The sequence below is a fragment of the Hylobates moloch genome, unplaced genomic scaffold, assembly GCF_009828535.3.
Source record: "Hylobates moloch isolate HMO894 unplaced genomic scaffold, HMol_V3 SCAFFOLD_15, whole genome shotgun sequence".
Taxonomy (NCBI): Eukaryota; Metazoa; Chordata; class Mammalia; order Primates; family Hylobatidae; genus Hylobates; species Hylobates moloch.
The window spans coordinates 6,115,822-6,139,398 of NW_026652290.1; the positions used below are offsets into that span (position 1 = coordinate 6,115,822).

The window sequence follows — 23,577 nt, forward strand, 5'->3', positions numbered from 1 at the left end:
GTGTGGCGCGCTGGAGGATCCCGCCAGAGGAAAGGGGAACCCCCGACCTCAGGCGCATCCTCCCGGGGTCCCCAGATTCTGCCCGGGTCCCGAAGAAGTGCAGCCAGTAGGTGCGGAGAGCCAAGGATTCCCCCGGACAGGCTGAGGAGAGTCAGCCACAGCGGCCTCCCACGCCCACCTCTATCCCAGCCAGGTGGGTTCCCCCGCCGATGGGGGCGAGGATGGGGGCAGGAGGACGGGATGAGTACTGAGAGAAGAGGGACGGATCCTCTCCTCCCGGGATGCCTCTTCCCTTTGCTCAGGGAAAGAAAAAGAAGAATAAAACCCAGACATGTCTCTATTTACAAAGTATATATTTAAACACGTAAAAAGCGGTATTGGATACAGACATTCACGACCGCAGAAGATAGGTACCGAAGCTTCACTCTTGAGCTGAGGCGGAGATCGATTGGAGATTTGTACAAATCTTAGAATTAAATAAACCCAACAGCCACACATCTTGCGCGGTTGCAGACTCCCAGCCACGTGGCCTCCCGGCCCCTGCCCACCCACCCCCCAGGTCAGCGTCGCAAGAGCGAGAGAAAGAGACACACACACACTGCCACGGCCACGGACAAACAGCAGGACGGAGGGGCGGTAGGGACAGAGCTGGCTGGAAAGAAGGTCCAAGAGAAGGGGCAAAGTCAGCCCCAGGAAGGGAGGGAGGTGGGAGTAAAGGACAGGCGGGAGAGAAGGGAAGGCGGCGGCCAGGTGAAGACGCTGTCCCCCAGTCCCGTCCACTAGGTAACAGACATGCCCCTTCAGTGAAGTTTCATCTGAAAATAGCATCGACATTTAAACAGATACACTCGGTCAACGGCGCTTCTTTATACAAAGTCTAAAATACCAGTTTTACAAATGTGAGTAGATAAAAATCCCCATACCAGGGGCTTCTCTTTATAGGCGCAATTTGATATTCAAAAACAAACACAATCATGTAGTACACCGTTTCCCTCCTTTTCTCTCTTTAAAGGCAAGAAAGTCTGGAGGAGAGAGAGGCTGAGAAGCCGGGAGTGCGGAGGACGAGGCTGGGGTTCCCTCCCAGCACCCCCCACCCCACGCGAATCTCCCCCACCCCCAACTCCCCGCCTCGCTCCCCCCCCCCCAGTCTGTGCTTCCTCTGGCGCGCAGGGCCCCCGCGCCCCTCCCTCAGCAAGCGATGGGAAGTTAGATCTTCGCTGGCCCTTTAAGGGCGGGGAGGGCAGGGAGGCTGCGGGATCCGTGCTCCAAGAGACGGGGGTGGAGTGGAAGGGACTGATTTGTGCTTTTGAGTCAAAAGAGGGGCGCGCGTTCTGCGCCCTCGGAGCGCAGAGCGGTCAAGTCCGCCGGGCAGTAGCGTCCCAGGCCCCGCCGCCGCGCACGGCCTTCCCCGCCGCGGCCGTCCCTACTCCCAACTCCCGCTCCTCCCTCCCCCTTTGGCGGAGTTTGAATGTCGAGTTCAAATAGAGAACACTGCGAATCGAAAAGACCTATAAATTATAGCTTTTGCTTTTAAGAAGGACGGGGGAAAAAAAAGGAAAAAGCAAAAGTTCCGATGCGCATTCTTGGATGAAAACCCCGCCTCGCCCCTCCTTCCCGTGCCCGCCCGGCCGGAGCCGCTGGGGTGAGTCTAGCCCCAGCTCCGAGCTCCGAGCCCTGGTCCTCCGCCACACTCCAAGCCTGGCCGTGGAGAGGCCCTGGGTGCGAAGCCACTGCTCCCAGCAGCGCCCGCCGCCCAGCGCCCGCCGCCGCGCCTCCCTCCGTGGGTCCCGCAGGGTGGGCCTGTCTGGCCATGTGTCCATCACAGAGCTGGCGGCCCGCCCTCCCCAGGCAGGGAGGCTTGTCCAACTCTTCCTGGGAGGTGGGGGCCACCGTCTCTTCTCCTGGAGAAGCTAGAGGACGCGAAAAGGAAAAGTCCACCCCAACACTTTTCTTGTAAAACAACTGTCTCGAACTCTCGGCACTGACACGCAATCCTCCCAATTTATCCTGGCATTTCGGGAATGTAAACAGATTCGCTGGATTTCTTTTCTTTCTGCGGAGTAGGGAAAGGAACGAGGGAACGGGGAGGTTTTATCCACATGACATACACACGATCTGTGTGTACCACACACACACCCCTCCCTAAAGTGCATTTCCTGGTGTGGTCCTGGGGAGAAACCTCCTGTCCCTGCCTGCTGGGGACGTTTTAACCTTCAACATCACACACGAAAAGCTTATTCAAGTTAATACTTTTTTCCCTAATAGACTTCTTTACCTTAAAAAAAAAAAAAAAGTAGAAAAAAGGAAAACAGACTGACCCCACCCCCCCTTTTTTCTGATTGGGGAGCCAACCTTTTGTTGGCCTGCCTGGCCAATGGGAATGGGAAGAGAGAGCAAATCTGGGCCGGGCCTTGGTGCCAGGAGTCTGGCATTGGGCTGTGGGAGAAGGGAGGAGGGGTGGGGTGGGCAGGCCAAGCCCCTCCAGACACTCTTCAGAAACCTGTACCCAGGCCCCAAGTTCCCTAGGGCCCTGGGGCAAGGGGGCCCCTCCTGCCCCGCTCATTCGGGCTGCCCCAACTAAAGCACAATGAGAGTCTCTCTCCTTTAAATAAAACAACTTCAAGAGTTGAAATATATATATTTAGATATTTTTCTTAAATAACATATTTACATCTAATAGAAAATATAACTCTAGAGATAATCTTTCCAACAAAAACTGAGGGGGAGGAAGGAGGGATGAAAGGGGCTGGTGGGGGTGGGGGTGACATCAGGGACGGGACCAGCCAAAAGGCCACATCCCACCCAGAAATAAAAATCACTATGCCAAGCTCACGCTCACTCTCTCCCCTGCTCTCGTCCTGGGCACACCCACCCAGCATTCATCTTTTCTCTTTAAAAAAGCCTTGGTCCGTGTTACTTTCCTTAATGGTGACGGTCAAAAAGTTTGAGGTCACGTCCGTGACCACCACCTTCTCCAGGTTAGTCAGGGAGGGGCTCCAGGACTCTTCTTCCGGGTCCCCCAGGATTCTGGCCACAGGGATCCTGGCGATGAGGGAGGGCCTTCCCCCCTGGGCCCCCATGTCCCGGTACAGGCCCCCCACAGAGCTGGGGGGGCCTGAGCCATGTCGGACCCGGGTGCCACTGGGATCTAGGGCACCCTGGCCTTTGGCCTCCAGAAAGGCAGCCCTGTGCTTTATCACCCTGGCCGGGAAGGTGTCCACAGCCAGCTTGCCCGTGGCCTCAGCTGAGCTAGGGCTGGTCACACCACACTGCACCAGGTCCGAGTCCTGCCTTCGGGCCAGCTGGATCACGCTGTGGCCGGCTGGAAACTTTCCTGCCCCGGAAGAGGTGTCGTCCAGCTTCCTGCCCTTGAGGTACTCTCCGAGGCCGGCGCTGGGTTCGCCTAAGGGCCTCTGTGACGGGTCCGGGAGCTCCTTCCGGGGCTTGGGGCCTCGCTTCTTCGAGCTGTCCCCCGGCGAGCTGGGCTTGTCATCCACTCGGCTGGTACCCCGCTCTCGTTCCCTCTCACGTTCCCGCTCCCTCTCTCGCTCCCTCTCCCTTTCTCGATCCCGCTCCCGGTCCCTATCCCGGTCCCGGTCCCGGTCCCGAGGGGCCTCTGCGCGGCAGGTGCTGCTGGTGCTGGTGCTGCTCGCTGGCGGGGACAAACCCATGTTTCGAAGGCCCTCCCGGGCCCGGGAAGTGGAGGCCAGGTCCTGGGGCGAGCGGCCAGGGTAGGGGATCCGGATGCCCCTGGCTGAGTCACTTCGAAACTCGTAAGTTTTGGCCTTTGCCTTGGCCTGCGCCTGCAGGAGAGAAGATGGTATCAAGAGTGGGGCAGGGCCCTGTCCACCCCCACGCGACTCCTCCTCTAGCCCTGACCTCCTATCTTTACCCTATGATGCCTGGGAATTTCTACATGGATGCATGGATGGGTGGGTGGGTGGGTGGGTGGGTAGGTGGATGGATGGATGGATGGATGGCTGGATGCATGGGTGGGGAGGTTGTTGGAGCTGAGAGGTAGAAGGATGGGAGAAGGAGTAGAAGATTTGGCTGGAAGTAGTCATTTGCAAAAAGTACACTTTTTGCATTTGATTATATGTCCATTTGGGAGGAGGAGGATAAAGGAATTCTAGTGTGGCCAATCCCGTCCCCCCAGACACCGTTGGTGCTGCTACTGACTTGGTGACATCTTGTCAGGGAACTCCCTCCTATATTACAAATAGGCAACATGTGTGGACACCCCATTGGCTCACAGCCCTCAGAGCCCCCTTCCCACAAATCACTCAACAACATTGTCCTCCACCATTGGACACTGCCAAACTACCTTGAGGAGGAAGGTTTTGGGCTTGGGTCCACGCTTTTTGGGGCCATAGAGCTCCATCTCTCTTTCCCTGGAGAAAGAAGAAAAGGAGAAAGGCTGCGTGAGTAAAGAAAGCAAGTGGGACTCTACTCTAGGCTGGAAAGAAGCCACTCTACTTGTTTCTAAGTGAGTGGCTGGGACTTGGAAGGGTCTGTACCTTTCCTCAAAGGCCGCGAGCAAGCGAGCATCCAGGATGTTTTCCTCCGGTTCCCATGTGCTGTACCTAAAGGGAATCAGGAAGAAGTGGGCATCAGTCCCAGCAGCAGGGTGAGAGCAGAGGGTGTGTGTGTGTGTGTGTGTGCACGTGTGTGTGTGTGTAACTTTTCTCATTGCATTGTATTGTATGTCAACGTAAACGCAAAAAGAGGAAGAAAGAAACCTCCTGAATAACAGTCTGGGGTTGAGAATTGCATATAACCTACTTACTTCTGCGACCATCCCTTCCATTTCACGAGGTATTCCATGCGTCCCTGCGGGTGCAAAGGGGATAATGTGTGTGCATGGAGAGAAACGCATGACGAGGATATAAGAAATGCCTGCGAAAATGCATGCACCAGATGAATGCTCGAAACCCCGCCGCAAAAGGCACGCGCCCGCTGCATCACCCCTGCACCTAATGCTGCACAAAGTGCATGCACCGGCATTCATTCCCCACCCCGCCCCCCACCCATGCAATCCGTGCATCGCTGCAAGTCTAAGGAAAGAGCCTGGGCTCAGAGCCGCCGCCGCCGCCACGGCCGCCGCCGCCACGGCCGCGGCCGCTGCTGGGACCTGGGGGAAGGGAAGCTGGGCTGCAGCAGGGGGAGGGAACCCGGGCCGGGAGGGGAGGGCCCGGCCGCACGGAGGCCCTAGGCCCGGGGGCACCTACTTTCCGTATGCGCCGCTTCAGGAGGGCTTCGGCCGCGAACACCCGCTCCCCCACCGCTGAAAGCTCCATGTTGACTCGCCGCTTCCCCCCTTGGCCGCTTCCAGGAGCAGAAAAGCAGCAGCCAGCGCACGACAGACCATAATACTCTCCCGCTGACGTCAGTTCTCCTCCCCCTCCCGGCGCTCTCGCTCCCTCCCGCGGCCCCCCTCCCGCGCTCCTCCGCTCGGCCCCCTCCCCTCCGCCCAGTGCTTCCTCCCGCCCCACGTGTTGCTAACGACGTTGCTAAAGCCGAGCGGCCGGAGGCCTGCGCCCCCGCACGCTGATTGGACGAGCTCCGAGCCACGCCCCTCTCCCTTTCTCCCCCGCGTTGCTACGTGACCCGCGTTCCAATCGCCACGGGGCGGAGTCCGAGGCGACTCCAGAGACCGAGAGCGCAAGTGGGAGGGGGCGCCGCCGGAAGTGACGCCACGGGGAGGGCGGGCTCGGCCGCTGTCAGTCTGCGGGGCTGGCGAGGGGGGCCGGCCGCCCTCTGTCCTCGCCGGGGCCCCCCTCCCCCGCCACCAAGTTGTCCCTCCGGTGTTCGGCGTCCCCCACAGCTCTCGCTGGGATCCCCGCGGCGATGTCAGCCCGGCTCCGCCCCTCGGCAGACCCCGGCCCGCCGCCCCACCCCCACCTCCCAGGACTCGCGCGGTCCCCTCCCCCCGCCGCCCGCGCCGCACAATGCACAATGCACAGGTGCTGGGGCGCCGCGGGCCGCGCCCGAACCCCGAGAGCCTGCGGCGCGCCCATCGGCCGGCTTCTCCCCCGACCCCCGGCCCCCGCCCGCCGAGCCGCACACCCGACCCCCGGTCTCCATGGCAACGTCCCCCCCGCCCCCAGCCGGGTCCCGCTAACAAATCAATGTGCCTGTGTCTCAGGCTCCTGTCGCGCGGCCCTGCCCTAGGCCACCCTCCGGGCCCTGCGAGCCGGGCTGGCTGGAGCGCTCGTCCCCGGCTCCGAAGCCGAACACAGACCTGGTGGAGGCCGGGCTGTTCCCTCCGGAGCCCGCCTGCAGCCCAGGACCCCACAGAGGATGTCGTGCGACTTCTTCCTGCCCCCCGACCGTCCCCGACGCCCGCAGCCACCTGCCCCTGCCCTTAGCCCAAGCTGCCAGCCCCCGACAGGCTTCGGCCCCGAACCTCGCCTGCCCTCGCCGCCCCCTGCCCGGGGCCTGGGTGGGCTAAGGGCATCTGGGCAGAGCCGGCAGGGTATGGGGCGCGCGGCTGGGGGTGCGTCTGGCTTTCCCCGAACCCCGGCGCCCGGCCCGCGCACTTCCTGTCCACCGCTTTTCCCAACGTGAGCGGCTGACATCCTGCGAGAAACGCCAGCGCAGGAAGCTGGGGGACGTCGCCGGGTCCAGTGCGGGCTGGGCGAGAGGGTCTCACGCGCGAAGATGGCGGGCTCCTGGAAAGGGACAAGGGCCGGCCGCGACCGCCTTGCCGTGCGCACACAAGCACGTGCACCGCCGACCCTGCCGCCAGCTAGGCTGCCGGTGACCCGTGGCGGGGGCGGCGCTGGGGACAGCAGCCGCACTCTGGGCCCAGCTCCCTCCCACCCTGTTCTCTTATTGCTCAAGCTCCAAATCACAACTCCCACTCCTTGGAACCCACGATTTATTTCAAACATCGATGATCAGCCTGACTGCAAGCGGTTTCCCTTGGCCAGAGATGGGGTGGAGAAAGAGAAGGGGGGAAAAAGAGAGAGGCAGAGAGAGAACGATAGGGAGAGAGAGAGAAGCAGCCAAGGAGTCTGACACGGAGGGGCAGGAAGCCCAGAGCGGAAAACTGGCCTCCTGTCCGAAGTGAGGCGCGCGCAGGCGGCGGCAGCCGCGAGGTCCTCGACCCGCCGGGCAAGCGGGGCGCTTCGCCCATCTTCCCTCCCAGTCCTGCCCCAGCCTCTGGAAACACGGGTTTCAGGTTTTGGCCTTGCTCCTAAACTTCACAAGGTGGCCGCTGGTCGAACAGTCCCATCTCTCCGGCCGTTCTGTCTGAACGAACAGCGCGTCGAGGACGCTCAGATCTCCCAGTGACCCTCGCGGGCCGCCCGTGGGAGGCCGCCGACGGCCGCGTCCTTAATCATAAAAAGTCATTCCCGGTAACAAATAGTTTCGTCGGCCGGTGCCAGCGATACAGCTGTTTCTGTTTAAGCTTAAATACTTTCCAACAGTTTGGGCAGTAAAAATAAAGTCGGCCTCAGCCGCCTATAAGTGTCTGGTTTCCCCGCCCAGAGAAAGCCCACCCTCCGCCCTGGGCCCGGGTCGCTCTGCCTGTCCCGCCCGCCCCCTCTTGGAATCCACTGCCCGCCAAGGACAACGGCGCCCCAGCCCCGCACCGGCCGCCTCAGCTCCTCGAGCTGGCTCCAGGGCCACTGTGGAAGTGGGAGGAAGGGGGCATTCCCAGAGTGGGCCTGGGGGGACCTGACCCGCCTGGCCTCGCACCCTACCCCCACCCCTAGCAAGCTCTCCCGCACCCGCGAAGAGCGGTGATTTTCCTTCAGATAGGGTTTCTGGAACCGGGTTCCCGGAGTTGTGCTTGCCCTTGATGCCTTTACAGACCATGGGGTTTGCACTAGGCGTGCAGAGGGCGATGGTTTCAGTTTCTCCCCAAAAAAGATTGCTTTAGTCCTTCCTCCATGCTTTCTTTCCATTTTCCTTCCTTCCTTCATTCCTTCTTTCCTTCCTTCTTCCTCCCTTCCTTCCTCCCGTCCTTCCTTCTGTCTCCCTCTCTTTCTGCCCCATTCTCTCTTCTTTGCCTAAATACCTCTGAAACTTGAAGAAATGAAACCCCTGATGCTGGCAGGTGCGGCCCCCTCCTCTGGATAGGGTCTTAGGTAATTATCTTAGTTTCCCCACCCAATTTTCCGCCTGTCTTTGTGCCTGATGGCGATTATTTCGGAAATGCTTGCTCTAAACAAAACTATCGCTTGCGAAGAGTCTGAGTTTGCAAACGTCGGGGAATCCTGCAAAGCTTGTGGCAAAGGTGGAACTCGATTCAGAAGGAAGGAAGAGGTATAGAATGATCTGAGGGCAGGGAGCCTGGCTCGTGTCAGCAGCAGACGTGCTCAGTCCCGCCAAGGAAGGCAATCCCCAACGGGGCAGAGTGTGTCTCAAACCTGCCTGGCGCACCCCCTGCCCCCCAACTGCCCGTGAGAGAGCAGCCGTTGCAGGGGGTGTGAAAACAGGTCACCGGGCAACCTCACTCCTCGACAGTTTGGAGACAAAGCGGGAGGTGGCGGTCTGAGAAATGGGAACCCAACTCCTGGGCTCTGGCTGGGTGGGCGCGGGAGGAAGTCCTGTGTTCCGGGAGAGGGCGCTAGGAGAGGGTGCTAACATGCGTGGGCGTGGAGAGGGAGGAGGTTTGCAGTCATTCCAGCAGGGTCTGAACCAGACCGAGAGGACAGGTCAGCTTGTGGCACGGTCTTAGGAACCCGCAGAAAGAGGATCTTTGCTCCCCACCTTTCTTATCGAACCCCCTTCCCCGACCGACTCAATTCTCGCCACCTCCCTTTTCTCCATACAACCGCTTTCCTGTTTCAAAGTTAGATAATCACCTTTCCCACCTACACTTCCCAGGAGCAAACAAAGTTGTAAAAGACAAGACACGCTACTCTTAATCCCATTGCACGGCGGTCCGCTGCTCAGGCTGCGGCTGCCAGGTTGGCGTGCGCCGCCTCTGCAGTAAATAAGGTAACTGCTTCCTATTACTTTAGCCCCATATGGCTGCAATTTGAGTGTCTTTAGAGACGGTGCGTGTGTTGGGGCGGGGGATGGGGGGAGTGAAAGTGGAAATCAAATGCTCTCAGATCGCATTTTTATGAAGGAAATTGTCGGCGATTCTCTTAACAGCCACCCCCTCTCCTGAGATGAGCTGCCCCGTTTCTTTGTTTACAGAAATGCGGGCGCCCGCCCTCCTGGGGACACCTGCTTCCCAAACCCCTAGGTCTCCGGCCCTGTTCCGCACTCTCCTGGCGACCTGGGCGCACGGCCCGCGACTACCCTTCCCGACAAAGGGTCTGCGACCTGCTCCCGGGAACCCGCCCTACCCTCGGCCCCAGCCTCTAAAATGTGCCAGGACTCTGCCCTCGATGCTGCAGCCTCCTGAGAGCTCGGAGTTTGGGGGCCCTCTTAGGCCTACCCGGGCCCGCGGCCCACGGACTCGTCCTCCAGGAGGGAGGCTGGAGGCTGGAGCAGTCCAAGGAGAGGGGCGGACGGGCCCCAGCGGGGCGCTGGGCTCCTGGGTCGTGGGCCTGGCCGGCAAGCCCTAGCGCGTCCTCTAGCTTGAGGATGAGGCCGGCCCGGTTCTTTGGGAGCGTCTCAACTTCGCGGCTTGGCGGGCGTCGGACCTGCCCGGTCTTGGCCGCGGACGCGGGCAAATTTGGAAGCCAACCGTTTGCCTCGGGCGGGCCGGCAGTGAAGGGAGAGCGGACGGCTCCGAGGCGTGGCCTTGTGGCCAGTGGCTTACCTCCCGAGGCCCCGGAGCCGGGCGGGCGTCCCGCAGCGCTGCTTCCCCGACGCCAAGCTACGGCTGGGCGCCTGCCGCCTGCTGCGGGAATGCCGCAGGGTGACCCGACATTCTGGAAACTGGTCCCAAGGCCCAGCCTGGGTGACTGGAAGTGAGGTTGTCCAAGTTTCTGGCCTTGGTTCCCGCCGCTAGTTGTTCCCAAGAGCAAGAAGCTCCCACCTTTCCTGTCCCACTTTCTCCTCCCTAGGAGACATCCACACATCCTCCTTGTTAGAGAAGCACTAGAACAGGCTGCAAAGGATAAGAAGGGGCTGCCCACTCTACAGGAATCTCCCACAAGGCTGCACACATTCTGGAAGCCACATTTCTGCCTTAAACCCCGGAAACTGAAATCAGGCCCCCTTTCTTCCCTTCCACGGGAGGAAAATATCCCCTCAGAGTTAAGCAACATCTATTGCTTAACTAGTTGCCCTATATCTAGTGCCTGCGTTATCCCAGTTAAGATTCACAACAGCCAGGTAACATCAGTTCTACTACCCCCATTTTCTAGATGAGGAAAGCGAGGCACCGCGGGGCCAAGTCACTTGCTCAGGGGCACGCAGCAGGGGTTCTGCCTGAAAAGCCTTAAGCTCAAGTCCCTAAAGCTCCGCAGCAGGGGCTTTGGATCCTTGTGAATTTCAGCTCCTCCAAGGCTTGAGGAAAGAATTCAAGAAAGGTCCAGTGGAGCCTCCTGGAAGCGCAGAGCAGTGCTCCAGCAGGAGGACCCTCAGAGCCCTCCGCAACAAGGATGAGACTGGAACAATAGAGACAGGAGGGGCCGATTTAAGTCAACTGGAAGCTGGATGTTGGTGGGCGTTTTTGCTTTTTTATTTTTTAATGGTAGAGCACAGTGGCTAAAAAAGGTGGGCTCTGGGGCCAGCCTGCCTGGGTTCCAATGCACTTGCTGGCTGTGTGCCCTTGTGCAAGTTACTTAACCTCTCTGTGTTTCAGCTTCCATAACTATAAGGAATATTAGCACGTTTTCCCAACAGAGTCCACGGGGGGTTCAATGAGATATGGACGCACCCCCACACTGTCAGGCACAGGCAAATGCTCAATAAATGTTCATTATTAGTTACTGTTGTTGCTGTTATTGGTGTTCTGAGACCAGAACAAACTCATAGGACCTAGTGATTCATGATTTGACTTTCCCCAGGAACCCTAGTATCAGCCTAGGCTGTCCCTACTTCTCCATGAGGGGCACGCCCAGAGAGGGTGCTCAGCACACACCCATCTTCCCTGGGAAACCGACCGTATGCGGCTTAGACGCAGTTTTGATTCATTCCTTGGGCACCTGGACCGGTTGGGCCACGTGGGCTCGCTGGGAAAACGCGCCGGCGGCCCCTCGGAGCGCCGAGGCCGGGTGAGCTGAGGGTGCGGTGCCGCTGGAGCACGCGCACAGCGCCCGAACCAGCACGCATGCGCGCCGCGGGCCGGCCCCATTTCCCCCCCCGCACACGCACACCCAATCCCCGGAATGCTCGCTGGTGCTGCTTGTGAGACTCGGTCCTAGGAGCCCCAGGCGCCCTTAGGGAGCAGAGAGAGGCGGTCCAGAGTTGGGCCGACAACCGCAGCCTGGAAGGAGTCCGGGAGTCCTTGGGTCTGGGCGCTCAGTTCTCACGGTCTGGGGAGAAGGGGCTCAGACGGGACGGACTAGGCACAGCCAGGGGCGGGGTCTGCGAGAGGCGAGGGGAGGCCGGCAGGGTGTGGCGGCAGAGCAGCCTGGGACAAGTGAGCGGCCTAGAGGTCAAGGCCTTGGAGTCCCGTCCGAGAGCAGGACGTTATCAGAAACCTCCAGCCCCAACCCCTGCCTGGAGATGGCCGGGGCGCGCCTACTCTGTTCCCGCATCACCCCGGGCCCTGGCTCAACGCGTGGGCAGCAGCCTGTGGTTCCAGGTGCCCCGAGTGGAGAGTTTGACCCCAGATTCTGCCTGCACTGACAGCCTTGGCCTGGCGATTACGAGCCACGGTTGATGCGAGCCCCTCCTCCCGTGACCCAGCTCATGAGAAAGGCGGGGAGCACCAACTCTCCCACGGGAAAACACGGAGAGAGGCTGGGCGAGTCAAGGAATGGTGGCACCAGAGCCTGAGCGCAGAGAGGCAGCTGGACCTCCTGGGCTCCCTTGAGCCGGAGCTCCGCCAGGGTGGGCACTTCTGCCTCCAGCGATGCTCGGTGCCACAGTCCTCCCGCCTCCTCCTGGACCACACGCGGCTCTCCAGAGTCCCAGCGAAGCTCCAGGGACTCCTCGGACTCCCTCCGCCTGGTGCTTCCCGTTTTCTCATTTCCTACCCCGCCCCCATGCAGAAGGAATTGAAGTGACTTTTTTGCTGGGACGTCGGGACCTCAAGTCAGTTCCAAAGTGGGGGTCTCTCAGCCGGGGCCGTTCCCTTGTGAGATTGTTAACGCCAAGAGCCACAGTCCAGCTTCCCCTTTTAGAGATCAGAAAATCCTAAGTGCAGGGCCTGTCGGGTCATTCGAGGAGGCACAAGCTGCGGAGGCCAGCCTGGGGCCTCTCGCAGAACCTCGGGGAACAGAGGCGTCTGCCGGGCCGCCTACCCTCCGCGGGAGTGGGCCACGCGGGCGGCAAACCCGAGGGTCGACGTTTGGGAGCTGACTGAGAAAACGCGACGGTGCGGGCGAGGTTCTGGGAGACGCCTCGGCGTCCTCCACTGTAGTCGACGCCTTTCCTTGCAGCCCCGGTGCAGGGCTTCCTCGGTGCACCCCTAGCCGTTGTCCCGGGAGGAGGCGCTGTCTGGGACCCGAAGGGGCTCGGCTGGCGTCGAGGCTCCGCGGCCAGAGCGCGGCGGCTCCGCGCACGCCCAGAAGCCGTGTTGCCGGTTCCGGGGCTGCCGGAAAGCGTGGGGCCAAGCTGCTGCTCTGTGCCCGCGCAAGCGCCTCGCTACCCGGGCGGGACCTTGCTCTCTCCGGCCGCCCTGGGCCGAGGGGTGGCTCAGCATCCCGGGGGCGGACGCAGACGGCCACTCGGCCGGGACACCCTCGGCCCGGGAGCCGTGATGCCTTTTCTCTCTGCAGCTGAAGCCTCCGATCGGTTTCCCCGCCCTTCTGTAGGAAATCAAATTCAGGGAACATGGTACCGTATTTACCCGCACAACTTCCTCCCTTGACATTTTGCACTCTCGAAGTTGGGGCAGAAGTAATTATGCAAACATCTGGGGCTGTCCCGCGCCGCTACCGGCACCGTCTTATTCATCCTGAGAGCCGCACTCCCTCATTTGCATAATAATGGCTTATCTAGAATAACACAGCAATCAGAGGCAAAATTAATTTTCTTCAGCTAGTCCTTGAGATCCTAAAAACAGGGGAGGCTTATGGCAAGAAAAGCTGGTTTAGCAGAGGGTGTGAGGATCCTGACCAGGACCAAGGAGAGAGAAAGTTTAAAGCAGTGGAAATGTGATGTTCACGCTGAGTTCCTGTATTTTTCTAGTTTCAACCTCAGAGCTTACTTTTTGGCCAAACGGATGAAGGGGTAAGCCACCGTGGAAGTCCCAGCAGACACCCCCACCATCGCCCCATCCATCCTAGGAGGTTCAGTGGCCCTCGAGGCAGACATGGACTGTGACTGGGGTATTAGGGGCAGATGTTCAATGTGGTGGGGTGTGGAGAGGGTAGATTGGCAGCCTGCTGAGGATTAAGGGGGTGTCCTGCAAACCAGCTCCTGGGTCTGGGTCCGGACCCTCCAGGGACTCAGTTCCCCATCCTTTGAACAGATCAAGACAGAGCACTTCCTTGCTCTGGGATGGTCGCCTCAGCCACTGAGACAGAAGAAGTCGTTGAATTCAAAGGAGAATAAAGGGGTGCGTGGGTGGCGGTGGGGTGCCTTATGTGGAGGAAACATCTTTTATACATTAAAAAATCTTCTTGATCTTTTTTAATACGCAGAGTAGTGGGAGGAGAAAATCCACAAATAAATATGGTAAATGAATTTGGACCAGAATTGTAATTGCAGGGCCACTTTCAGGGCAATTCCGGGCTCCAGATAATTTTTGCAGTAAAACATGTTTCCTCTGAAGGCACCATTCTCACTTTTGCAATCACATAGCAGAGAGTGAGGGGAGCTCAAAAGGGCTCTGCAGCACCTCCCGTCACCCCTCTACGGACAAGAACGTCCCCTCTCTTGGAAAAGATGCAGGTTTTACGTTTAATGAGAAGGTGCCCACAGTTCAGGCTTGCAACTAAGAAGTTTGGTATCAGTCTTAAGTTCTTTTGTAAATGAACTTTTAAACAGTTCAGGGTTACAGGAGGAAGCCTAGGAAGGAATTGCTGTGGGTGGAGCAACCTGTGAGTGAGATGGGCAGGGGGAGGAAAAATGGGTAGAAGACCTCAGTGACACCTTCAGATGCTGTATTGGTGGGAAGGGAGGAGGGTGCCAAGGGACTGTAGGGCCTGGAAAAGGGAGTGTCTCTGGAGAGCCCGGCTGCTGGGTTGGGAGGGATAGGCCTTATTTTATCTCCTTCCTCTTCCCTTTGCGGTCATTCCCACTGCCCTTTTGAGGCAGTCTCTAACTTTTTTACACCACCCCGACGGTGCAGCCTGACTTTAGAGGTATCATCTCCTTTCCAATGTGTGTGTGTGTGTGTGTGTGTGTGTGTGTGTGTGTGTGTGTGAGAGAGAGAGAGAGAGAGAGACAGAGAGAGAGATCGAAGTTTCCCTAGGGGAAGGGGGCGCTCTGGGGGAGGGGGGGCCCCAGGATACCCAAAGATTCCAGCTGTCCCCAGGTATTTTCCCAGCCAAAAAACTCAGGGGGAGTTGGGATTCCAGGCCTTCCAGTCAGTCCCAGATTTGTCCCTCAGTTTCTCCCTTTTGGAGAGTAGGGAGGACCTGGGATGAATAGAGAAAGTGGCCAGCAGGGAGGCCTGCAGGGGTTACCAATTCCCTGTTCCCTGAAACCTCTTCTTAGGTCTGCAAGACAGGATCTCTGGCGGACCTCATTCTCCAGCCTGCTCTGGGCATTATACGAGCTCTGGCATGGGGGTGGGCAGTCCCTTGGGGAGCTGTCCTCTCTACCCCACTCCCACTCTGTCCCAAGCTGAGGGGAGGGGTTGGACCTCTCCTCTTGAGGGGGGCGCCATTCAGCCTGGAAGGGCCTGAGCAATTGGAAGGGTGCCCACTGGATAGGGGTGCAGGACACTGGGCTCCAGCCTTGGAGTGGTCTTACAGCTCCCCAGTGAGGGAGAGCGGGGTGGGTACAGTTCCCTCTCAGGAGTCGGGAACATCTAAGAACATATCCCCAAGTCTGACCCTCACTTTGCACAAGTTGGGTGTGCAGTGGTGTCCAGCTGAAATGAAGAAGGTGGGCACAGGTGGGCATGGGAGAGTCGAGGATCTTCAGGAGCAGGTGGGGCCATCGCTGGCAGAGATCACAGAGAGATGTCATTCCCAGAGTGAGGGCACCGAGTGTAGGGAAAGAAAAGGGGAGAAAGACAGGAGTGGGTGTTGGGGGAGATGATTTGCCGCGGCAAGACAGGGCAGGACTGTGTCGCTTTCTCCCACAGCTCCTGTGGGGTCCTTCAGCACCTGCAGTCTAACCCGGGTGCCTCACCAGCTGCCTCTCTCAACACTGACTGCCAGCCCTTTCAAATCGTGGGACTAGGGGCCGGTGGAATCTGGGGAAGTGCCTCATGTGCTTGCACCACAAGATCAGGTCTCTCTCCTAGAAATCAGCGTTCCCACCTGCAGAATGGGCTGGTTCTTTCCCATTTTGTTGCTATGACAGGCATCTGTGTAATGGACCCACAGGTGAGTACTTTGGATCCCAGGAAAGCAGGACTCCATACTACACACACACACACACACACACACACACACACACACACTTGATGTTTTTCCAAGATGAGAAAGGAGTCCTAGGCTCAGTTTCTTCTCCAGCTTCTGTAGGTTCACGCACCCCCTTCCCTGGAAGGAAAGTTTCTGGGGCTGTCTACATGGCAGTTCTGAGGATGCCCTGGGAAGTGGGTGTGTGAAGGGTTGCAGGACCCTGGATTGTCACAGGGGGCAGGGCAGGGCAGAGGGTGGAGCTAGGCAGGACTGGAAGAAAGTGTGCAAGGGTAGGAAGGGGGTTGGATCTGATACCCACCAACCACTCACTGCGGCATCTGCTAGGGAGTGCTGGGAATACCTGTTTCTACAGTGGCTCAAATGGACATGATGTGTTATGGTGTTTGTATCCCATTGGTATCTAGCCTGGCACAAGAGGGTGTACCAGAGTGCTGGGAGTGGACAGATGTAGCCACCATCCGCTGAGTGAGGGCTGCTCTGAGCCAGGCTTTGTGCTGGAGGCTTACGGGACTCTGCTTCTATTCCTCATCACAACCCTTAGAGGGAGGCTTCATTTAAAGATGAAGACACAGGCTCAGAGGGCTAAGTAACTTGTTAATGACCAAGTTAAGTCACAGGACAGAGCTCAGCCTAAATCTGTCACCCAGGAGTTGAGGAGCCTAAGGGGAAGTTTCAGGGTAGCTCTTGCTGGTGTGGAACCAGGCACCTAGGGGAGCCGGGCATGGCTGTGCTGCTGTAGGTTTTGGAGCTTGGCATGAGAGAGCAGCCTGTGGCAGTATCACTGGCTATGGCCAATCCCAGCCTTTGGCAGGACCAGCAGCTTAGCAGCTTGAGACCAGAGACCAACTGGCTTTTCCAGCCTCTGTCCAGCTGCTCAGGAAGTAGGACTGGCTGAGATCAATGGCAGTCAGTTTCAAGTCCCCATGCTAGGGCTCCTGGGTTCCAGGATTGACAAGCCACACTGACACAGAAACCCATGCCTGGGCTGCAGCTGAGATGCACCTGCATAACGCAAAAAACAGTGCATTGGGAATGAAACCCAGGCTTGCTCTGCCCCTGGCTAACTGGGTTACCTTGGACAAGTCTCTCTCTTTCTCCTAACCTGTTCTCCCTGCAAAACCCGCGTTCGGAGCAGGCAGCCTTGGAGCTGCCAGTCTGGTCTCCATGTTCGACACCTCGAGATCATTCGTGTAGGTATATGAGGGTTTTCCTGAACCTTTTGGAAATACTTGTTGACTGTTGAGTGCTGACCACTGATGCACATGCCTAGGGCAGTACACAGAACCCTGGAGCTTGTGCCTGCCCAGGAAGCTAGGGACTCCTAGTAGGAGTGGCAGATTCCTGTCCCAGATACACCAGGTACTGGCCACCATTTTCCCAGTGATGCCAGGCCCAGAGCAACCAAATACCTACCTAGGAGACCCAGAATGGCAAGAGGAGGACTCCGGGGGAAGGCCTGTGTGACTAGACTACCATTCCGGGCTCAACTCTGGCGAGGAACAATCTAAGGCATGCTCCTCCCTCCAGCCCCACACTGCTGGCAGCATGGCTGCAGCTCAGACTAATTCCAGGTACATTCTATAGGTGGCATCATGCTACTGGAAATGGCCTCCTTGGAGGAAGAGGCTCTCTTGTCAGCATCTCCAGGCACTGGGGAGCCGAGGCAAGGTTAACACAATCACAGTCTAAACTGTGCGGAGAAGGACACCTGAGGCGCGATGGGTATGTGCTGGGGGACAGTCCTCTCCGTATTAGGGGCCACTGCTCCAGGTGCATAAGCTTCTTCCGTGCCATCCACCGGTGGGGCCTTGGGACCTGTGGGTGTCGGGGGTCTCTCCTGCCTTCTGCCACCCGTGGGAGGTAAAGGCCTCACTCTGCACCTGGTGGGGGTGCTGGGTGGGCTACCACCAGGTCTACAACAGCATACACCTGCACCAAGTCGCCGTGCCACCAGGCTGCGTGAGAGAACTGGGTCAGTGCACCACGTGTCCTAGCCAGAGAGGCCCCCCCACACTCCCTGGACATCCTGGGGCCACTGTCACCGTCCAGACCCTTGCGGGGGCAGCTCAGACTCCTCTTCCGTGGGCAAGGAGACCAGCCAGAAGTGGGGAGAGAGAAAGCAAGTGTCCTGTTCGAGACGGACATTGAGGTCACCAGCACAGGCAGGCTCAATCTGACCAAGGCGACCAGGATCTCAGGAGGCTTCACCCAGGACCCACCGCCCCTCTGGCAGAGAATCCCTGAGATGACTCCTTCCTCGCCCAGATCCGGCCCTGATGGCTTCAATCTTCCGAGCTGGGGGGCCCGTCCCCTATCCCCCCAGCCTCTTGTAGCCTGCCCTCAGGAGCAGGGCTGGCACAGCGACAGAGAAGAAAGGTGTGACAGCGACACCTCTCACCTCTCCCTTCCACCACCTGGCTGGCTCCAGGCCGCCCGCGCCTCCAGGGCACAGAGCCAGTGGGTCCTCGTGGCCACCGTTCCCGGCCTCCTGGCGCTGCAGCTCCACGCAGCACTCCACCGTCGCCTGCCCCCGCCCCCCGCCCAGACCCTAAGGCTTTTCCTCGTCTCTCCCCCCAGGCGTTCTGCTTGGTTTGCCGGGATCCCAGGCCTCTGCTCAAACTCAACACGGACTGGCTCACATTTTTTTAAACAAAAGCAATTAGATTTCAATCCCGGTTCATCTGCATTTGCACCTCCAAACGGGGTGGGGGCAGGGGGAGAGGGAAAGGAGGAGGAGCGCGGCGGCGGAGAGTGGCACCTTCCGAGCGCTGCAGCTGGCCGGGCTGCCATTGCGCCGGCCACATCTGGCCCGGGCTGAGCGGCCGCCGCGGCCCCCTCCCCGCCGGCTCCCGGGGCCCGCGCGCCGCAACCCGCTCGGCGGCGCGCTCATCGATCGCCGGGGCCGCGGCCGGGCGAGCGGAGAACAAGGTATAGCCTGTATTTAGGTTCCTGCCCTTATATGGCGATGTGCGCGAGTGCCCGCCGAGCGGCCGCACCATATAAGGGCACGCGGCGGGCGCCGGGCTGAGCTGGTGCGCGCTCATTGGCCCGCGCGTCTCTCGGCAACCGGCTCTCACGAGTGGAAACCAGCCAGCCGCCCCCGCCCGCTCCCTGCCCGCTCCCCGCCCCCTCCCTTTCTTTCTCCCCGGGTATCTCCGCCTCTCGCCTCCGCACCCCCCTCGTTGCTTAACCCCCCTTTTTGCCTGCACCCTCTCCCCAATTTTTCTTCCTGCGGTCTTCCTCCTCCCTCTGCCTCGTTGTCATTCTTCTCCCGTGACCGCTCGGCCTGTCCTCTCCCGCTCCGCGCACGCTCCCACTCCCACCCCACGCACCCCCTCCCCAAACCCGGCGAGCAACGGCGGAGGAGCGGGAAGGCCCGGATGCGGGAGGGGAGCTTGTGTGCGTGTGTGTCTGTGCGTGTGTGTGCGTGTGTGTGTGAGAGTGTGTCGCTGCCGCAGTAGCCGCTGCAGCATCAGGTTCACTGCGTGCACGCACGGGGCTCTGGGAACAGTCCGAGTCCGCCCCCCCCCGCCCCCGCCATTTCCCCCCTAGATAATCAGAGCAATTAGCTGCAAAAGAAATGTGCTTCCGAGGCTAGGGATGTGCTAAACCTTAAACAGCCCTAGGTACCTCCAAATTAGCATCTCCCAGGGTGTCCCTTCGGGCTGGATTTCTGAATGCAATCATAATAATGGTAAATCGATGTCTCATTTAAAGGTTACTTTAAAAACCTGCCAATTGTTGAGAAAAAAAAAGAAAAACCCTGCGTGCGGGGAGAAAAATGCACTAGAAGAACCACTCTGGGGTTTCCAGGCAGAATGCAGTGGAGCGGTGGCTGCGGGTTGTTGGTCAGGTGCCCAGCGCCGGGCCCACCCGCGGGATGGGAGCGGGCGGAGAGAGAAGGCGTCGCTATTCCTCTGCGGATAAGGCTCTCGATCGCCTTAAACTCAGGTAGAAAGGGCACTGCGGATTCGGGGGCGCCCCTCGCCCCCTCCCCAACCCGCCTAGGCGCGCGCACGCGCACGCATGCACAGGTGTCCGGCTGACCCCTCTGGGGCTGTCACGGTTCCGGCGCGCGTGTTCTGGCGACGCCGTGGCTGCCAGAGCCATCCTCTCGGGGACCCACTCCTGTCCTGAGGTCACTCAAAGGGAACCGCTAAGACAATGGACACCCTAGTGCCCTTAGGGACTGTGCCTGTGACCGAGCTTGCCTCTAGGGCCGCCGCCTCCGGGAGGCGCCCGGCGATGCCCCCTGCTGGGCAGCCTGCGCCTGGAACACCGCGCAGGTGGGGGTCGCGTGGGAGGGCCAGCTAGAGTGGGGGATGGGGACCAGGGGCGCGATGACCAGCGCGACCTCCGCCCGTCTTGGGCATCCTCCCTTACCCTCGCCCTCCTTCCCTTCAAAATCTCAAATTCCCTAACCTGGTCCCTCCCAGAGGAAAGTGGTGGAAGCGGGCACTGCCAGGGAACAAGGGTGCGAGATTGGGGAGGGCGCTGCCTGCTGGATCGAGTTAGCTTCGGCCGCCTCCTCCTCGCTGTTTCTGTGGAAGGAAGCGCTGCGGCGGCGGCAGCCCTTGGTGCCAGCACGTATCCCTCCCTGACCTTAGCTGAGATTCGCTGCCGCGGTGTTTTGCCCAGCAGAAAGCCGTTTCCCTCCAGAGTAGGGACTGGGGGGTGCCCTCGGGGCGGAGAGTTTGCCTGGGTTTTCGCCCAGCTCCGGACCTCTGCCATTGAGACCTCTTCAGGTCCTGGAAAATCCATGGATACCCGGGTGCTGCCTCTTGGTGCCCCCGAAGTACACCATCCCTGACCCGCTCTCCCCACGCCGATTTAGCCAGGTCATTTCTAATAAATCCCCATCTTCAAGTTTCTGCGTGCTTAGGTACATGGATTCCTCCGCCCAGGTAGGGGAGGGGGACTGCGGACCCCCAGATGTCCCCCGACTTCTCTCCGCACAGGGACGTATCTCAAATGCGCCTTTTCTTCTCTGCTCTTAAACCCCAGGAGCAGAAGCGCTCCCGAATCTGGAAACCCCTTTTCCTGACCTGTTGGCTCCTGGTCCCTGGCCCCTACCTTCTTACACACTGAATTTGAATTTTCCAGGCACTGGTGGTGAAATCAGAAGAGTCGAGAACGCAGCTGGCGGAGAGGGATGAGAGAGAAACTTGCAGAAAGGGAAAAATAAAGCACCAAGTCTACAGGCACACCTCTCCCCGGCTGGCCCGGCCCGCTGGGGCCTGGGTTCCTTTGGGTTGGGGAAGTGGGGGTACGAACCCACGCGGCTGTGCCAAGGGGTCCCAACTCCGGAGTCCAACCCCACCCACCAGTCCTCTGTGCGCACTTTTCGTTTATTTCTCAGCAATCTCAGTCCTGGAGCTCCTGGGGCGATTTCGTCCCCTGCCCTAGTGCGCCCCCGGGCCCTGCCCTAAGCCCATGCCCCAGGCCGGGTGTCCAGTTCACCCTGAATTCCCCTTGGCGCCCGGAGAAGGGTGCTCAGGCCCGGGTGCTGGGGAGCGGCGGGGTGGCCGCCGGCGCCTCTTCGGCGCGGGTGGCTCTCGGCGGGGCCGAGGAGGGGGTCGGAGAGCGGCTCCCCGCCGAGAGGAGGGTGGGCGTTCGGCACCTGCTGAGCTACCGTGGTGGCTGCGGTTTATGGCGCCCGAGGATCCACCCGGATCTTCTCCGCGGAGTTCCGGGCTTGGCTCGTCTGTAGTCGGCACGCACACAGCTTTGTTATTTGTTTTTGTTTTTTTTTTTTATTTTTCTGCGGGGAGCATCGGGGCTAGCCGGCCCAGCTCCAACGTCAGAGAGTGCGGGGGAGACTGATTTCTAAATGGGTGGGGGCGGCACACGGTCACCGAGGTCAACACCCCATTAACATTTCCCCACCCGAGCGCCGCGACCTCGCGAGGGCACCGGGCACCGGGGTGGGGGTGGGGGTGGGGACAGACCGAGCGCGCCCTTCCTGCGCAGTCCCCGGCCTCCCCCACCCCGTGCCCCCTCTGCCCGCAGGTAACCGCCCCTCCCCCGCTCGCCCCGCGGCCGCCCCCGCCTGCTCCCCCGGGAGGGTCCCCGCGCCTGGCTGAGCGTCCCCAGGCGGGCACCGAGAGCGGGGCTGGGGGCTGCGGCGCCCGCCCCCGCCGGGGCAGCGTGGCGACTGGCGCCGCTTTGGCAGCCATTTTCTGCATCTGCCGCGGCCGGGGCTCTGCGGAGTGAGGCGGAGGCTGCAGCCGCCAGACAGAGGCGGCGGGGGCGGCGGGCGCGGGGTCACCGGCGGGGGGGCGCCCGGCGGCCGGAGGGGGGCGGGGCGGGCGCTGTCGCCGGTGCCCCCGCCCCTCCCCCTGCTGCATTGCAGGCAGAGCGGGGCCGCTCCGCGTGGCGAGCGCCTGCGATCCCACCCTTTCCCCGCCATCTTGTACCCCGGCTGGCGCCTTCCCAAAGCGGAGCTGCAGCAGACAAAGCCCGCCCCCGGCCGGCGGGGGCCCCTGCAGCCCACCCGGGCTGCGCGGCCTGGGGGCCCCCGAGGCCCGCACCCTCGCCCCGCCCCTCCCGCGGGCCGGCGCGCCCCCCCCCCCGCCCCAAGGGGGGCTCTGCGTGCGGCGACCACTCACCCAGCCCCAGAGGGCCGGCCGGACCCCCCCTTCCACTCCCGATCACCAGACTGGACCCGCGCCCAAGCCCCAACACCAGCCCACCCTGGTTGCTGGAAGGAGTGGGGGTCCCCACAGGCGCGGCACAGATGAGGGCTGGGGACTGTTTCTAGTTCTGGGTTTCTTCTCCCTTCTGATGGGGTTGGGGGGCGTCACTAGCCCTGGAGCCCCCATCGCCCCCTCCTAGGGCCAGCCCCACGCGCCCATTTTCCCACGGAAGAACCGCAAGAAAGACAGCAGCGTGGGCGGCTCTCGAAACCGCCCCCCGCCCGCCCAGCAGCTGCTGAAACCGGGAAAATTGGGCACTCCATTCTGTGAGATGGGAGCACTGCCGCCTCAATCCCCCAGCCCTCTCGGCCCTTTCCCTCGACGCTCCTACACAGGAACTCGGGACCTAGGCCCTTGGCTGCTGTGTGGGGAGTGAGGCACCTCTTCCTCAGCCCAGAAACACCGAGAACCGGGTGCCTAGCAGCCTATGTTATCAAGCATGCCATTCCTTGATAGGAAATTTACTCCCCAAAGATTCCATTTTCCTGTCTCCAAGTCCTCAGGCCTGGCGTTGGGATGGGAGCACCCAAGGTCCTGTCCTCAACAACCGATTGTATTTTCTGGGGACAGCTCAACCCCCAGGGGAGCACGTGGCCACCAGCTCTGCCACCTTCCTCCTCCTGAGACTGACCCTAGGAGTCCTCGTGCCCCAGTCTACCTAGACTCCCAGGAGCGTCCGGCCGGAAGGGACAGTGGTAGATGAGGAAACTGAGGCTGGGAGGGGGACGCGATGGTGTAAGGCCATTCCTAAGGTTTGTGGCAGAGCTGCCTCTTCACCCCACCCCCATTTCTTTCAGATGCGGAGATCAAAGCCCAGGCTCACTGGTGGGTCGGGAGCTCACTCCTCCAAGTACACTTGGCCAACCTCGGGGAGCCCGGCGGCGGCGGGAGGGGCGCGGGCACCTGGGGGATGGGGGTGGGGAGCGGCCAGTCTGCTGGTCCACACCTGAAAACGGGGTTTCCCCGACCGGATGCCTGCCGTCCCCCCGCCTCCACTCTGCGGGGTCGCCTGCTAGGGTCCGGAAAGAAAGCATCCCGGGGCGGCCTCTCCACCGCCGCCCTCGGGGTTCGGTCCTCCCCCACCAACGTCTGCCAGTCCGCGTGGATTCCGAGCCCGGCTCCGGAAACCAGTCTGACCACTTCGCCCATTTCCCAAGCCTCCCCGGGCGGCGGCCGGCCAGCTTCCAGGGTGCGGTGAGCCAGGCTCGACCGCCGCCTCGGCCGCCCTGCGATGAACGGATCTGCCCAGAAGGCCGGCGTGAAAGCCACGCAACCCCCCGCGCGCCCGGGGCCTCCTGGCCGCTCCCCGCCCCGTGTCC

General features: G+C 60.6%; 1 protein-coding gene across 3 annotated transcripts; it reads right to left on the reverse strand.

Moving 5' to 3' along the window:
* Positions 1–336: 336 nt before the first annotated feature.
* On the reverse strand, positions 337–23,333 carry CBX8 (chromobox 8). 3 transcript variants are annotated; one of them, XM_032177806.2, is made up of 5 exons: positions 5,229–5,383; positions 4,787–4,830; positions 4,518–4,583; positions 4,325–4,391; positions 337–3,803 (listed from the first exon to the last, which is right to left on the reverse strand). In XM_032177806.2, the coding sequence occupies exons 1-5, from the start codon at positions 5,295–5,297 to the stop codon at positions 2,880–2,882; spliced, it is 1,170 nt and encodes a 389-aa protein (XP_032033697.1). In that variant the 5' UTR covers positions 5,298–5,383; the 3' UTR covers positions 337–2,879. The 3 variants fall into 3 exon arrangements, with proteins under 3 accessions (XP_032033697.1, XP_058285002.1, XP_058285001.1); XM_058429019.1 differs by lacking the exon at positions 5,229–5,383 and adding an exon at positions 23,205–23,333 and having other exon boundaries at positions 444–3,803; XM_058429018.1 differs by lacking the exon at positions 5,229–5,383 and adding an exon at positions 12,872–12,972 and having other exon boundaries at positions 444–3,803.
* Positions 23,334–23,577: the final 244 nt, after the last annotated feature.

Bases quoted from the DNA above. Each gene is read 5' to 3' on its own strand.
- CBX8 (XM_032177806.2), bottom strand. From the start codon at position 5,297: ATGGAGCTTTCAGCGGTGGGGGAGCGGGTGTTCGCGGCCGAAGCCCTC. The intron at 4,392-4,517 runs GTACAGACCCTT...TTCTTTCTCCAG, and splicing joins CTCGCGGCCTTTGAGGAAAG to GGAAAGAGAGATGGAGCTCT. The intron at 3,804-4,324 runs GTAGTTTGGCAG...TCTCTCCTGCAG, and splicing joins CCAAAACCTTCCTCCTCAAG to GCGCAGGCCAAGGCAAAGGC.